Genomic DNA, 16,798 nt, shown 5'->3' with positions numbered 1-16,798 from the left:
TTGACGACAAATCAGAGCTGTACATGGGTGTTTATATAAATATGGAGGCCAGTAGTAAAACATGGGCCTTGTTTTGCATTTCTCAAGATTGTAGAAAAAAATGTAAAAGCCTGCTAATTTTTTTTCATTGCATTTAACTAATATGTAATTTATACAATAAATCAAGACTTTTATACTTCTGCTGACATAGTAGAATTTTACGGGCGAAAAGTAATGGAGTCATCATGTTTTTTGTGAAAACAGTGTGACATGAAAAGAGACATTTTAAATTCCACATTTCCCCCATATAATAATTAAAACCTTACCTTGTTTGCTATGAAAACATGAACAGAGGTCCATTTTTTATGATTGTCAACAAGATTTTATCAAATGTTGCCGAAGTTTGTGTTTTTTGTTTTTGCCGATTTTCACACCACTCCGTAACATTTCGTGTCAGCAATGTTACGGGTGTGTAAAGAGTTTTTCAATCGGTCACCAGTTTAAAACGTAAGCTTTCTGTATTGTGAAAGTTGAGTTTTGAAACAAATATGACAGTACCTTAACTTAAAAAACATATGGAATGTGCCTGTAATCCAAATCAAATAAATATTCAATGATAAATTGAGATTTTAATAACTTTGGTGTCACTCACTTTTCGTTACGGAGTGAGATTTTATTGCGATGTAGAAGCGTAAACATTGTTTCTTTATGAATGAAAGTCACATGATACACAGGCCGGATGATGACCTCTTACGACCGTGTGCAAAAATACCCACGTGGAGACACCTTTTTTTTTTTTCACGCGCTTATTGCCTTCGTGGTTTAAAGCGTTACGGGTGTGTTTGTGTTACGGGGGTGTACAACATTTAACGTGTGTTTATTGTTTTGTGACGTTTCTAGTGATAAATTTGAATTTAATTAGTTCCAAGACTTTAAACAAAACGTTGTAGTGCATTGGAAGTAAGAATTACTCGAGAAAAATCGCAGAAAGACGTCACATTCCAACACACGGACTTGGTGTCAGTGTTACGGTGTGGCCATTCTGAATTTTTCTCAGGCTATCCCTTGACAAAAATCTTGGAAATTTCCCTCCATAATTGTTTTTATAATGATCGAATAACTCATGAGATTCGACTCGCAGAATATTTCTGTGAAACACCATTTTAGTACGAAAGATCATCGCCGAATACGGACTAGTTGGTAACAGAAAACTTCATCCGTAACTGAAATTGGCATAACACAAATCTCATAGTTACGGCGTGTTCAATATGAGATATTTCACAGTGGTTTTTGTAGATAAATATTTGTATTTGTGTATCAGTGCTTTCTCGTTCTATTTTTATTAATATTGAATGAAATGGGTAATGTATTTTTGTCTTACTGTTAGCCAAATGCCCAAGTTTCAACAAATACCGAGTTTATTTATCACGCCATAACCTTGACCCCATATCGATTTTGGACTCGACCATTTGATAGCAGAGGGGTGTGTTTGTTGTCAAAACATGGCGATAGGGTGGGTAAATTGTTTTGCGTGCATAGAAACTGCACTTTTTTTACAAATCATTGATAATTATTGATATTATTTATTAATTATATTTATTACTTATCATGTTTATGTTCAAATAAGAATATTTGCTTTTCTTTTTAAATCCAATTTGAACTTCTAACATTTTGTCCCCCCCCCCCTTTAGCTTCATGACAATTCAACTTTCCAAATCCATTAGTTTTCTTTGCATACCTGTTCAGTGTTCACCATGGTGGAAGTTGCACTTTTGTAGTAAACAACTGCACAATATTGTGCTACATGGATAGCTATTTAATTAATTAGACAAATATGATATATAATGCGACGAAAAAAACCACCCTGTTTTACTTTTATGGGCGGGTGGACCTTTCAACTTCAAGTAGGGTCGGTTGGGCAAAATTTGGGGTTTTTTTTCCTGGAAGCCAAAATTACAATATCTGCAGAAGGTTTAAACTATATAGTAGTTTTATGTGGATTTTATCTTTCCATGTTAATGATTATTTTGAAATAAGTGTTGAAATATTTCATACAAGTTATTATAGATAACCCAAATGTGGTGTTTTATTAGTATTATAAAGCAAACTGTTTTTTTTTTAAAACTGTTTCTACATCAACATTACAATGTTTAACAAGATATGTCACTTGCAGAAAACAGCAAAATTAAGTTTATTAACCACCTGAATGATTCAGTTCTACTTTGAATAATATCTTGAGTAACATGATGCTGTAACATTTTAACTTCTCTAAATGTCTTTCAACTTTGACGCATCAAGCCAACCCTTGAGGCTTGGTGTCAGTGTTACATGCGAAATGATAAGTAACCATACAATAGTTAAAATTATGTATAATGTTGCTCAGTCAGAAAATAGTCTTGTGAAAATAATTCGCCCTGATGTGGTTACGCATTTCCTTGCATTCTGTGGTACTACATTGTACTTTAATGTCAGCGGTACTACTTTAGTGTCAGCGTTACAGGTGTGATTAAAGATAACACAAGATGTAATAGCTTGGCTTGTTGAGAGGAACCATAGTCAAACTGAGCAAAATAACTACATTTATCAATGAGGAAAATAAATCTTTGAAGTATTCAACTATTCTGAAATTTAATCAAAGTTAAATAGTGCAACGTACATCGATCTGTAGAATAAATATTTGGAAACTAGAATAAATATTTGGAAACTTATATCATCCCCAGGTAGAAGTTAATTCTGGCCACTTGTATTTTACATTATTGAGCATGTTAACTAATATATAATATTGTTTAGTTACACATTTCTCACATAATATTACTTAGTTTTGGACTTGCTATTATAATAGGTAGTGTAGATAGATAGCTTATGTAGTTCATGATGTCACTCTGTAACAGTGACACCAGTGTCAGCGTTACAGGTGTTAATGTTTTTAACATTGAGCATTGGATATATTTATGACATTGTAGTAGTATTTTGAATCTTGCCAATCACTAATGAATGCATCCTTGATTATTAAACTTCTTTTCAAAGCAAGGATAATACTTTGGTATACATTACAGTAATTTTGAAACATAATTGCCCGAATTGGTCGTAATTTGACAAAATATTGGGACATTAAGTTCTCATTTTTCACAAGTATTGCCAGAGGATTAAGGATCTTTTTTTTTTTCCAAAGTAAAGATGTCGATAACATTTGTTAAAAACCAGCAAATCATTATCATACCTCAACTATACATTTGTTACAGCTCCAAGACAAATAAACAATTTGGTGTCATTGTTACAGGTGTTAATTTGTGTCTTATGTCTCACTTTATTGTGTTGCCGTCCAAATAGGGATTATGTTTCATTAAAGCGGATTATTTTTGTGTGAAATATGGGTTTCAGGGTGTAAAATAATGAAAACAAAATTCTCATTAACCCATTTTGAAAATTTGGTCCCAATGTCACACTCTGGCCTCCATATTTATATAAACACCCACATGTATGTCAAAAAACTTCTATTAATTTGAAAAGGTCTATTATGACATGATCAAGCAAAATCAGTCTGAAGTTGAGCATATCCAATTTTCAGTTTTTTACATGGTTGTATAAAGCATTTTGCAAAGTTACATTTTGCAGAAAACTCCATTGAAATTGAACATTTAGTTCCAAAGATATGAACAGTTGAAGTGTTTCCAAAACAATATGCAACAAAAGAAATTATTGTATTTGTTTGGCTCTTCATGTATCTGAAAATCAATGGATTTTGCTTGATCATATCACTATTGTGTCCAACATGGTCAACACCGGCAACAAGTAATCGCATAAGTGATCGATATTTCCAGGAAATCCGTAGATGCGTTTAATATTCGCAATTCTTAATTAAGTGTACATGTGGTACTTTTTAATCAGTTACCAATTTATACAGAAATTTATCATGGTTTCTTCATTTTACTTCATTTCAGTATGTTTTACAACATATTTTAGGCATATTTTATTGTATCATTTTATTTCAGGATAATTTAAACACAACAATAACCATTATGAATGATTGTTATTACCCTGCTGTCTCTGATTCAAGTATAGTCCCACCCCTTTTTATTATCAAAATGGGGGGGGGGGGGGCTATACTTGAATTTGAACACAAATTATAACTTTGCATATTGAAGACACAGAAAACTTCATGTTTCCCATCTGACATTTATACTCAAAATCGTGAATGTTGATGATTTTTAAGACTGTTTTGGTAACTTGAATCATGCTGTTATTGTTAATGTCCCTCCCTCGGTCCCTCCTTATCTTGCAGGATCTTTCACAGGAAGCCAGTTAACACAACATATAAAGTACTATGAAGCAATAAACTACAACATAGAAGACATAGCACAACAGCATCATAGGGCAACAAGATCAATTGGAAATCAAGAAAAGAATGTAGAAATTAAGTTTTATTCTCATGATAGGTAAGTTTAGATAATAATGATTGACCACATGCTTCTGCAAATTTATGTGAGCATTGAGGGTCTCATTGAGGTCATACTTTCACCTCCAATTTTGCCACCCTCTTATCAAGGTGCTCTTTATACTGAAGCCACATATAGAGGTTATCCATGTTCTATAAGCTGCATATCCTATCAACGACTGTATACCTTGTTTAGGACATTCTAAAGAAGTACCTGCATGTGCAACCATGACTGTTTCAAAATAGCCCGCCAAAGTCATGCAGGTAACTCCGAGGTTGTGCATTGAATTAGTTTGAATGAGGAATACTACGGGAACCAGTGCCTTTTGTTAGAAGTCACACATGAGTGAAGTGGATAACCTCTATTACTACCCAGAGCATTGTGAGCAAATTGCGAGCAAAATGTGTTGTGACTGCTAAACCCCTCACAGCTCTGAGTTCCTACATGTGTAGATGCTATGGTGCAATCTGAACTGTATTTGGCATTTAAAGAAACCAAGCTAATTTTAATCTTCAATATGTGATGCGATCAAGCAAAATCAGTCGGAACTGGGAAATATTAAATTTTCCGTTTCTTATAGGATAGTAAAAAGCATTTACAAATCTGGATTTTGCAGAAAACACCATTGAAATTGAACAACCAGTTTCAAAGATATGAGCAATTAAAGAGTTTCCAAAACAACAGGAAACAAAAGGAAATATTTCCTTTGTATAGCTATATCTCAAAATCAGTATTTCCGAGTTCCGACTGGTTTTGCTTGATCGCATCACATAATATGCCTAACCCTTTTTATTTTACTCCCACTCGTTTTATCAGTCCATCCTTTGTTTACAACTTTTAAACCTCACACATTTTAAAATAATTTTCAGACTGTCAGACCAGCAGCCTTTCTAGAGGGTAGACTGCCCACTACGACAGCAAACACAAAATGTTTTACAGAAAACATTTAAATGTCTATATAAAGGGCATAAATGTTAAAATAATATGTGGAAACTACTTTTGAAAACTTGATGTTAACTATTTTAACATAATGTTATTAAGTGTTGACAAAATCTACCAAAAAAACGTTGACAACGTAAAGAAAGCAGCAAGTTTAAAAAGCCCCCACCTCGGCTCACTTTTTGAAACTTGGTCCCATTTTGAATATCAACAGCAATAGCATCATTGCCATTAACATGCCTACTTGTTATTCGTTTAATTCAATCATTGATCATGAACTTAATAATTATTATAAAACAAAACATATATAGGATATTGGCCAAGAACAACCTTTCTGATCGTTCCAGAATGCTGACAACTTAATATCGCATCGGCAAATTAAAGATACATAACACTTCTGCAAATATTTTAAGTTGATAATTATGACAAAGTTTAAATCAGTATCTTTTACAAATGGGACCAAGTTTCAAAAAGTGAGCCGAGGTGGGGGCTTTTTAAACTTGTTGCTTTCTTTTACGTTGTCAACGCTTTTTTTTGGTAGATTTGCTTTCTTTTTATGAATGAAGCCGAGTAGCTCCAAGCTTGAAAAGTCATCCGTTACTAAGTACTCCATAAGACGAATAAAGCGAAAAATAGAAGTTTGAATAATATTATCCTTGATTTATGATAATAAAAAATACGAGTATATGTAGCTATACCTATAACTAAAATGTAAGTGGTTCTTTGTAGCCCTGGGGCAATCTAGTTGGATATCCAAATGTCGCCGTTTGTGGTTCTTTGTAGCCCTGCAGGCAATCTAGTTGGATATCTCTATTGAGTGGCGGTTGTTGGCGGTCTTTCGCGGTTCGTGGTATTCCTTTATTCTTCAAACCCTGTCCTCTATCGTGGCTGATTTATTGTTTAAGCTTGTTGGATATCCATATTTCGCGGTGTGTGGTTCTTTTGTAGCCCTCTTGGGCAATCTAGTTGGATTTCCAAATTTCGCCGTTTGTGGTTCTTTGTAGCCCTGCAGGCAATCTAGTTGAATATCTCTATCGAGGTGGTTGTTGGAGGTCTTTCGCGGTTCGTGGTTATAATGTTCCTTATCCTTCAAGCCTTGCCCTTTATCGAGGGCTAATTTATAGTTAAAACTTGTTGGACATCCATATTTCGCGGTGTGGGGTTCTTTATAGCCCTGCGGGGCAATCTAGTTGGATATTTCTATTGAGCGGCAGTTGTTGGCGGTTTTTCGCGGTTTGTGGTTTTAATTGGTAGGATATCCATATTTCAAGATTTGTGGTTCCTGATTCCTGCGAGGCAATCTAGCTGGATATCCAAATTTCGCGGTTTGTGGTTCTTTGTAGCCCTGCTGGACAATCTAGTTGGATATCCCTATTGAGCGGTGGTTGTCGGCGGTCTTTTGAGATTTAATTTTCCCTTTAATTTCGGGCCGCCCCTCCTCTACATCCCGAGGATGCTTTAAAAAATTGTAATTATACGGTGTCAAAAATTACTATTACTTGGTATGGTAATTTATCTTACTATGTTGACTTATATTGTTTGTTAAGGCAACTTTCGCGGTTTGTGGTTATAATTTCCCTAATCCTTCAAGCTTTGCCCTCTATCGAGGGCTAATTTATAGTTAAAACTTGTTGGACATCATATTTCGCGGTTTATGGTTCTTTATAGCCCTCAAGGGCAATCTAGTTGGATATCCAAATTTCCCGGTTTGTGGTTCTTTGTAGCCCTGCGGGGCAATATAGTTGAATATTTCTATTAAGCGGCAGTTGTTGGCGGTTTTTCGCGGTTTGTGGTTTTAATTTGTAGGATATCCATATTTCAAGATTTGTGGTTCCTGAGTCCTGCGGGGCAATCTAGCTGGATATCCAAATTTCGCGGTTTGTGGTTCTTTGTAGCCCTGCGGGGCAATCTAGTTGGATATCCCTATTGAGCGGCGGTTGTCGGCGGTCTTTTGTGATTTAATTTTCCCTTTAATTTCGGGTCGCCCCTCCTCTACATCCCGAGGATGCTTTTCAATAATTTAAATTCTACGGTGACAAAAATTACTATTCCTTGGTATGATAATTTAATCTTACCATGTTGACTTATATTGTTTGTTAAGTCAACTGGACGTGACAAAATATCCTGCTATGTAGACATTAATTTGTTGCTAAATTGACTTTGCATAATAATTTATTTGTGAAGACGATATCCATTTTTGGTATGTCGACTTAGCATGACAATTTATCTTGCCATGTTGATTTGTTTGTTCAGTTGTCTTGGCGAGATATTTTATATCGTCATGTTGACATAATGCTGATAATAAGTCGACATGGCAAGATAATTATCAGGTCAAGTTGTGTCACATAGACGCTTCCGTACTATATATACTTGATAAATGTTATTTGGATATTTTTTTCCTGCTGGCCTTCCATACTAGCGGAACAATTTTCCACACCTACAGAGTGTTTGTAATCAACCTACCGGGGACGGTATGACAATTGTCATGTTCTACGATAGCTGAAGATGACAGAGAGTCAGGTCTCTGAATCGATTCAACAACCATTCATACATATCACAATCATGTTTTATTGTCCTATTATCATGCGAATTTGCCCGTGGTAGGACAAAATATATTTAAATTAGAATAACAATGAGTAACGTCGTATTGCATACCCTATAATACCTGATCTAGTTTCTTGGTTATTCAGATTTCTTTTGATCCTTGATGGTGTTGTATCTCATTATGCTGTGTTTTTAAATAGGCCTTTAACACAATAAACAATTTCCATGAGAATCAAACAACTTGCTTTAATAAAAAAATAATATCACAATAGCACTGGATGTTTAAAATTATGTTATCCTTGATTAATGACAATAAATTGTTTAATAAAACATTGAAGAAAAAAATCAGTTGGTCACCAGGCTTCGAACTCGGGATAGCGTATCTGGAGTCAAGCGCCCTAACCATTAGACCACGGGCCTCTGCTATAAATTACTGTGTCGAAATACAGAATTTATTATATAAATGGATGCGTCGTCCGATATGAACAAAAGAATGGTGAAAAACTTGATTTTTTGGTGAATGTGGCTCAGAATTTGTATGTAGGGTATCCAGGAATCTGCTAGGGTATATTTGGAAGTGAAGCTGAAAAAGTAGTTTGAAGGTGATAACCAGGTAGACCTGTAGCAGTGTCCAAAACTCCTGGATCAGTATGATTTGCAACTAATTTTCGCTATGAAATACCGCGTGAAATGGAAGCAAAAATATTTGTTTATTACGAACAATGATTGACTGTAGGATTGGTGGCCCTTTTGGAATTAATGAGTTGTCACGATATTACACCTGGGACTGTAAATAACATTTAGCATGGTTTTAGATACATTTTGTACCCAGCGAAAAATAACATCGAACAATAGAAGTCAAGTGTTTTAATGTTAGGTGTAAATATAGTCTCAAGGAGCATCTGTTATTAGTCTTCTTTATCAGTCTTTTTTAAAAAAAAACTTGCTGGTCACGGCTACCGCGTGACTCTAATACTTCTATAAAATTTTTGCCAATAAATATTTTGCAGTAAAAATTTTGACAGCATTTTAAAAATGTTGTGGGGTGTTTTCATGCAAAACTTTTTAAAAATGTTTTTATGACCTTTAAATAACGCAACTTTTAAATATTATTAAAATGTTTTGACCAAAACCAAAACATGTTTATAACTTGTTTAATTTATAATATTGAAAAAAACATTTTTGTGTTTGTTTGGTACATGTTTTTGTGAAGGGGTGTGTTTGTGTGTGTGTGAGGGTGCATGGAGTTGTTGAAAAGTGACATGGTCATTTGTTTTCTAAAGGTCAGAGTAGAATGGACTACTAGTATTTAGATTGTTTAATTCTTTCTTTCCAGACATTTTCATATACGATTACGTCGAGATACATCAATATTAATGCAAGATTTCGCCTTGGTAACATCACAAGGAGAGCTCCCATATTTTGTCAACAATCTGTATGCAGGTGAAGTTGTGGGTAAGTAAATACACTGAAGAAATATACCAATCCAGATTAAATCAGAGTATTGTGAAAAGGACCTGGACCATTGGCACAAATAGGAATAAAATTAATTAATAACAAAAGTATTAGTGATCACTCCAAACTCCAAATAATGCAAAACTACTGCTCAATGTGGAGTTAATGAGCCCCACAATTGGATAGGTATCCTTTACAAAAATTAGTTTATTCCAAATGAATGTGGAATGTATTATCAGTTTAACTATATTATTATCATTATTATTATTGTTTATGTTGTTGTCATTGTTGTTAGTTGTTGTTTTTGTTGTTATTGTTGTTGTTGTTGTCGTCATCATTGTTAACAATCAATGTTGTTGTTGTGGTTGTTAACAATCAATGATTGTTCTTCTTGAATTTTATTAGGTCAAACACACATTAAAGCCATATTATAACATTTGCTGAGAAGAACGCCCTCAAAAAAACGTTATATTCAGGTTTGTACACGATTGTAATGTACTTTAGTAAACAAAGATTCTCTGCAAAAATCAAGACTTTAGTTGTCAAAATCTGTGATTTTGAAAAAAACGCCGGAACCATCGTTTTATTATTACGATAGAAATATTTGTTGAACGCGTATGTGTTGTTCATAACACAGTACTACGTACACAGTGTGCGGGACAAACACACACGCCAGAGGATCGTACTGTATTACAACCTCCGGAGTAACATGCATTGGCGCTAGTAGTAAATTCCAATTTTTTTGCTTTACCTCACTTGTTCGGCTCAAAATTAAAAGGGACATATCTGACAGTAAAAGCTAACATTTTATGGAAAATAAATACTAATCTATTTTTAAAGAAATGTTATTATATGGCTTTAATAAAAAATAGTATGAAACAAGTATAACAGCCAAAATAGATAATGTGAAAGTAGGTGATTTAAATCCCTATAATGATTTTTAAATCTCTATATGAATGGGTGGTCCTTAATCTGGGCCACCCATTTATTTATTAGGCAAAAAAAAAAAATTGTTGTGTTGCCCTCCCAAGCCTAAAATCTGGTAGTACACCCGGCCGGATTTTTTTTTTTTTTTTTTTTTTTTAGCAACTGAACCATTTGATACCTACTATTTCACAGTAACATGAGTGAAGAGAGGCATATGCTTAATATTGGCTGTATTTTCTACCCAATGTTGAATATTTTATTGAAGTAAATATTAATATTAAGGCCCTTCACAATTAATTCTTAGTTTACTATTTAAAGATTTTAAAATAGGCATGAGGTAACTTAATTATTAGTTATTTATTACTTATTATTTTCTTCATTTTGAAACAAGTGGTCACAGCCCAATATCAACATGAACATCCTGCATGGTACATTTTGGCACTGCAGATCATATTGCAATTATGGTTGATTTTATACATTGATAATTAATAATATGTGTTATTTGTTTGTTCAGGATTCATGATTTAAGTAAGAAAGTAGCAAATTAATGTAACAAAAATGTCATTTAACAGAGAAAATGACAGAGAGAAAAATCAAATAATTAAATATTTTGCAATTTTCAATTTTTGATGCGGGTGGGAAATAGGAAACTCAAAATCAATTGGGAAGGGCCTAAACATCCATGTTGTTGGGATTCAATGAGTCAGTCCTACTATCCAATTAAAGTGCTGGCTTGGGGCACAATCTTTTTAGTGAACGTTATGGATCTGGGAATAGGCTTGGGGGTACATGTATGATAAAAAAAAATCATTTGTTAAAAAAAAATTAAAAAAATAAAAAAATATAAAAAAACCCGGTCCCAGATTTTCGTGATTTTGTACCGGCCGCGGAGGGCAACACAACATTTTTTTTTTGGCCTTATTAGACCTACAGTACATAATGTAGCTTCTTTGGCATTAGAAATGAACCAAAAATGTTTTATAACAACTCCACAATAAGATTTTAAATAGTAAATATTTCCACAAAATACACTTGATTATTGAAATATCAAAACATCCAATAATGCAATCCTTAAATTTGTGTGATATTATGACATTATTTTATCAAAGAAGGATATTGAATATGAGTCATAATGCACATAAATACTAAAATAGTCATAATTGCTACATTGTGGGATCTTTAACAAAGGAATCAGTGAACTCTGTTTTCATGGCATTGTTTTCGTTGTAAAGGTGACTGCATATGTGAGCAATGAACTGTAATGGATCATCCCATGTTTATTTTCTTGTTCAGTGGGTATGGCATAATTTATTATTAGGCCTATCTATTTGTCATTGCAACTAGAACTGTACTCATGATACTGGAAAGAGAATTAATATATGAATATATATGTCTGATTAAGGGGGCACACAGGATCACTCAAAGTCGGAAATTTTAAACATTATTTTGTGTTGTATTTTTAAAAGTAATGATGATAAGTACATAAAAGTATACATTTTCAGAAAGGAAATGACACAAGGAATCCAACTAGCATGGCAGATTTCTGCAAAAATGAGCAGTTTTTGAGAAAGCGTCAAAATTTATTTTCCATGCCAATTTTTTTCGGTCCGCCATAACAACTTACTCAAAATATCAAAATGGATGAAAATTGCATATTTGTGTTCTAAAGACACGCATCTAGAAAGTGTGGAGTGCACCATATACACAATCAATGCATGTTTCGTACTTGTCTAACAGCTTTTCTGATTGACTGCTTTGATATAGGAGTGTATGAATAAATATCAATGAAGTAATGCAATTTTATGCTGAATAAATTTCTACCAAAAAAAAAGAAGAAAAATGTTGACATTTTCCCAGAACTACTATAGTTTATATTATCATCTGCCACACCATAATTACCTACATTGTATACTACAATGTATATAGGCCTGTATAACTGTCCAATCCAATTTGTTACGCCCACCTTTCAGATTATGCACTGTTATGTCAACGTGAAGTGGTCAAATTTGACTTCAGAAATTTTCACTTGTAAAAACTATGTTGGAAAGGTCAGTTGTTGATTTCAGAGTATTGTTGTTGTTGTTGTTGTTGTTGTTGTTGGGTACTTTGTTAGCTTGTATTGATTTGCCATAGCAAACAGCAAATCACTGCAAGCCAAATTAAAATATATGCTGTAACAAGCAGGTGTCCGAGTAGTATTTCGGAGTTCAATTATTTACATCGTATATATATCATTCATTACAAGTTAATTAATTACTTTGTGATTGCCATACCTGCTGTTGGGGTATTGAAGCATGTATATAGGCTATAGAATAGTAATGGCTCATTACTGATTTGAGTACGGTTGGGTCATTGAGGCAGCAAAGAAATAATATCACTATTTACAGCTGGTTTTATCCACCCATATTTTTATTTGTAATACGTTGAATGTGGCTGTATCATACAAGGGTATAGCTTACGCATTTATGTAGGCTTCCTTTCATAGGCGTAGATCCCGGGTGGATGGGGGTGGATAAATCCCCCAATATTTTGCCAGGGGGGATGGTCCATACAATCAGCCCCCCCATGTTGAGGTCTGTATGTGGGTTTCTGACCAAATTAACCTCATATTTGGCCATTTCAGCCCCCATTTGTACGCATTTGTACCATAGACTTATTCTGTTGCCAAAAGGTTCTTGATTAACTATACTTCCAACCCCATCCCCCAATGTCAAAAAGAAATCTACGCCACTGCTTCTTTTTATAATTCATTTGCAAAAAACTGAGAAAAGGGGCGAGAGAAAGCACCACTTGAATTATAATAATAACAATGATAAATGAAGATGACTGATAATCCAAAATTATACTATTGATCGGAACATGTAGTCGTAATCAATATAACATTGTTCCACCAGTTTATTGATTTCATGTCAAGGATAGGGCACTGTCAAATCTTTCACATTAACTGTCATGACATATTCTTTTATTTACTGTTTATGTTCACACCTAGGTATATACATTCACAATACATGCACAGACACAAAACAAACAGCCCCAAAGTTTTGTTAATGAGTGAATATAAATCATGCAATATAATTTGTTGCCATGAATACCATGGCCATTTACACTTAATGAAAACAGGTTGATTGATTAGAGCTGTATACCTGATCTGATTCATCTGTGCTTTAATTGGGGATAATTATGTACTCTACAGCATAAATTCGAATTGTATTCTAAACAGTGCAGTATACTATAACACAGTGACATATTCATTAAATAATTAACCAACGAAGCTACATTTGTACACTGTGTTGATCATACTGATAATGATGTTATAATATTAATAACAATAATATGTGTTTATGATGTTTACTCCAAAGCAACAAGTTTGGTGTTATTTGGGACTATTATTTTGAATGAAATCAGATCACAACAGTTTTCCTCATGTAGTCATACATAACATTGTGAACCATATGATATAGCCAGAGGAACCAATATTTTTACATGGTGTTGGCGGGGAAAGTGCGCACATCTGTGATAAATTACTTTGATCTTGCCCTAATGATAATAAAATGAATTGATATTGTAGAAAATTATTCTGCCATAGTTTTGACCAGTTTAGGTACATTTTATGTATTTGTATATTTGCTTGTTTGTTTGTTTGTTTGTTTGTGTGTTTATTTGTTTGTTTGTTTGTTTGTTTTATTTTAATCATGTATACAAATTGTCCAAACAATTACCAGTACATGCACACATTATGCCCTATCAGGAACACAGTCACCTTAATACAAGCAGCAAAAGCAAACTTTGTTATTTATAATATGTATGTAGATTAGGAAAATAATCATATGATAGCAGATTTAACCCATCGTGGGACCAAACAAATTCAGGCTACCGGGCAGTCATGTATATCACGCTATGCATGACTGGCAGATGATTGACCGGCTGCCTGGATTTGTTGGGAAAACGTCCCATGATGGGTTGAATCTGCTTTAATTACTAATTAGATGCTTTCAATCTCTGTTACTATGTTACAGATGAGCCAGGGAGTTACTGTCATGGCACCATCACAAATGGAACCCTCAATGGTCGCATATACTCCAAGGGCGATGCTTATACATTGGAACCAGCCAAGCTATATTTTGACAGTGCAGACTTCCATTCGGTCATGTACTCTGACAAACATGTGGACAAGAGTTCCTTGATGGGTAGTGGATGTGGTGTCATGGGGGACATACTGAAACGAATGCAGGAAAAGGTGAAGAAAGAACCAGATCAAGACAAAGAAAGTGTAAGTTTGATTCATGCTATGCCATGAAGTTGACGTCCATTTATAAGCTCCAGTTACGGGAAAACAGAACATTGTCCAAAACCAATTGGTTGGATGAGCTTTGATTCAAAGTACTTTAGTCCAACACCCACAGTTAGTTGTCAAGAAGAATGGCAAGTCCATTATGATACATAAAATTAATGGTATTTTAAGAATATTGAAGAGATAGAAAAATGACAAATTCATTTTAAGATAAGAAGGGTTAACTTTCGGATACTATCCCTTTCGCTTTCAGATACAAGATATGTGCATCTTTCATAATATGATAGACTAGTGAAAGGATATTTCAATAGGCCAATTCCAATTAAAAGTGTATCAAAATCCTGTTCATTCTGTACTCATACAATGCCATTGTACAATTCCATTGTTATCACATAACTTTTTGTTGTACATGTATTTCGAGTTACTTGATCCTATTTTGTTTGTAATATGGACATTTTGTGTAAATGTTAGAATATATTATATAATATGTGACTAGATCAGGTCCAATAATGAAACTGAGATAAAGGCAAAAAGTGAGAAGAAAAAAAGCAATAAAAAACACAAGAAAATATACATATAAAAGGTTCATAACTTTATTTTAGAGACCTGGTGATATTCAACATCAGTAATTGTATATACTGAGCAAGTTAGTAATGGTAGTAACTCAATTTTCAAAATATCTGACTTTGGCCTGAGTGGATGAGATTGGGTTTGTATTTTGTATAAGGGCCTGTTTGGAAAGCAGTGCTTGTTACTGAAGCTGTTGTACATTCAATAAAGAAAGATAACTATCAACTATATATTTTTCTATATAACACCAATGTTATACCAACCAAAACCTGTGACCTTTAACTTAGTGCATATTTCATGATTGATTAGAGTGATGATAGAATTCATGTAAGTTATGTATTCTGGCTGACAAGTGTAGGTGATCAAGGAGCTCATATCTAAAATAAGAATCAAAGAAAGCTGTTTTAAAATTCAGTTAATGTTCTTTGTTATATGAATATACAGGAGCAAGAATCTAACCAAGGTAATAGCCGGCAACGTCGTCAAAGTAATAATCAGAAAATAGATAAGCAGACATGTCCTCTTTACATTCAGACAGACCATGTGTTCTATAAACGGTAAGATGCTATGTCACTTTGGTATTCAAATAATCGATCTCTAGTATATGTAAGAGCCACAGCCTCTGCCCTACCTACAAACAAGCTGTGTGCCTATTTATTAAGGTTTCTTTTACTGCACTCATCAATATAGTCCCAACTTATGCCCAAGTCAATTCACAAATTGCGCGACAGTATACGCAGTGCACAGTTTAGATAGGTGCTGCGCCCAGCTGTACTGTGTGTATGCCATCTATCTCAATCCACTATGTTATGATTCCTGCCTATTACGAGCTGATCATACAGTTTGTTCGGCTTATATAAGGCGGAAATTATTTGGCTTTTGTTACTGCGTGCATCACTAAAATTCTCATAAGCGTGCGCCACAGTCACGCATTACGCAACGCACAACTAGCGTAAAGCATTGCGCCCTTCTGCATGCATGCCATTCTATATCAATACACAGAGTTATGAGTCTAATTTTTTGCACCTTATATAAACCATGGAAGAAAGAGATAAGAAGGAACCACAACGAACGCATTCACTTTGTCCACTCCCTTTACCGACATTTAGTTGACATTGTTATTCATGAGGATTTACTTTGATCAATACCACGCGTTAAATAGGTGATTGGTATTGTATTCCATGTATTTGCATGTCTTCTGGAGCGTGTGTGAAGGATGATTTGAACTAATGACCTTCCGTGCAAGCACCCTATAGGATTTTCTCTGGTGACGTGATCATCGGTCATTGATGGCCTACATCTTTTTCTTCCATTTTGCCCAATTTTTCCGAACTTTGATGACTTTTTTCTCAGAGTTGGCAGTCTTTGGCACTGAAACGAGTTAGCTAGTTACGATTATACACATATAAACTATTTAATTAAACAGGTTTTATGTACCGGACTCAATCGGAACAATTTTTATCATTTAAGAACATTTTACATCTATTTTTTATCGAAAAAGACACCAAAATCTTACCTTATTTGCTAAAGATGAAACTCAAAAAAAAACGGCCGATTTTGATTACCTTTTCGATGTTTTATAGGACATTTTCTACACAACACGATCAAGAAAACAGTTTGACTGTAGATCCCAAAACAAAGCTACTATACATGTTCA

The 16,798-nt window shown here is 34.2% G+C and overlaps 1 protein-coding gene across 1 annotated transcript in view; it reads left to right on the top strand.

Annotated features, from left to right (window-relative positions):
• Window positions 1-16,798, top strand: part of LOC140154383 (disintegrin and metalloproteinase domain-containing protein 10-like) — a 36,312-nt gene that overhangs the window by 4,490 nt on the left and 15,024 nt on the right. Inside the window, 4 exon segments of the mRNA XM_072176953.1 lie at window positions 4,262-4,415; window positions 9,235-9,353; window positions 14,297-14,550; window positions 15,586-15,698. Coding sequence (XP_072033054.1) covers window positions 4,262-4,415; window positions 9,235-9,353; window positions 14,297-14,550; window positions 15,586-15,698 — 640 coding nt within the window.

The sequence above is a fragment of the Amphiura filiformis genome, chromosome 1 (genome assembly GCF_039555335.1).
Source record: "Amphiura filiformis chromosome 1, Afil_fr2py, whole genome shotgun sequence".
In the NCBI taxonomy this organism is placed as follows: Eukaryota; Metazoa; Echinodermata; class Ophiuroidea; order Amphilepidida; family Amphiuridae; genus Amphiura; species Amphiura filiformis.
This window is presented reverse-complemented; position numbering and strand designations above follow the sequence as displayed.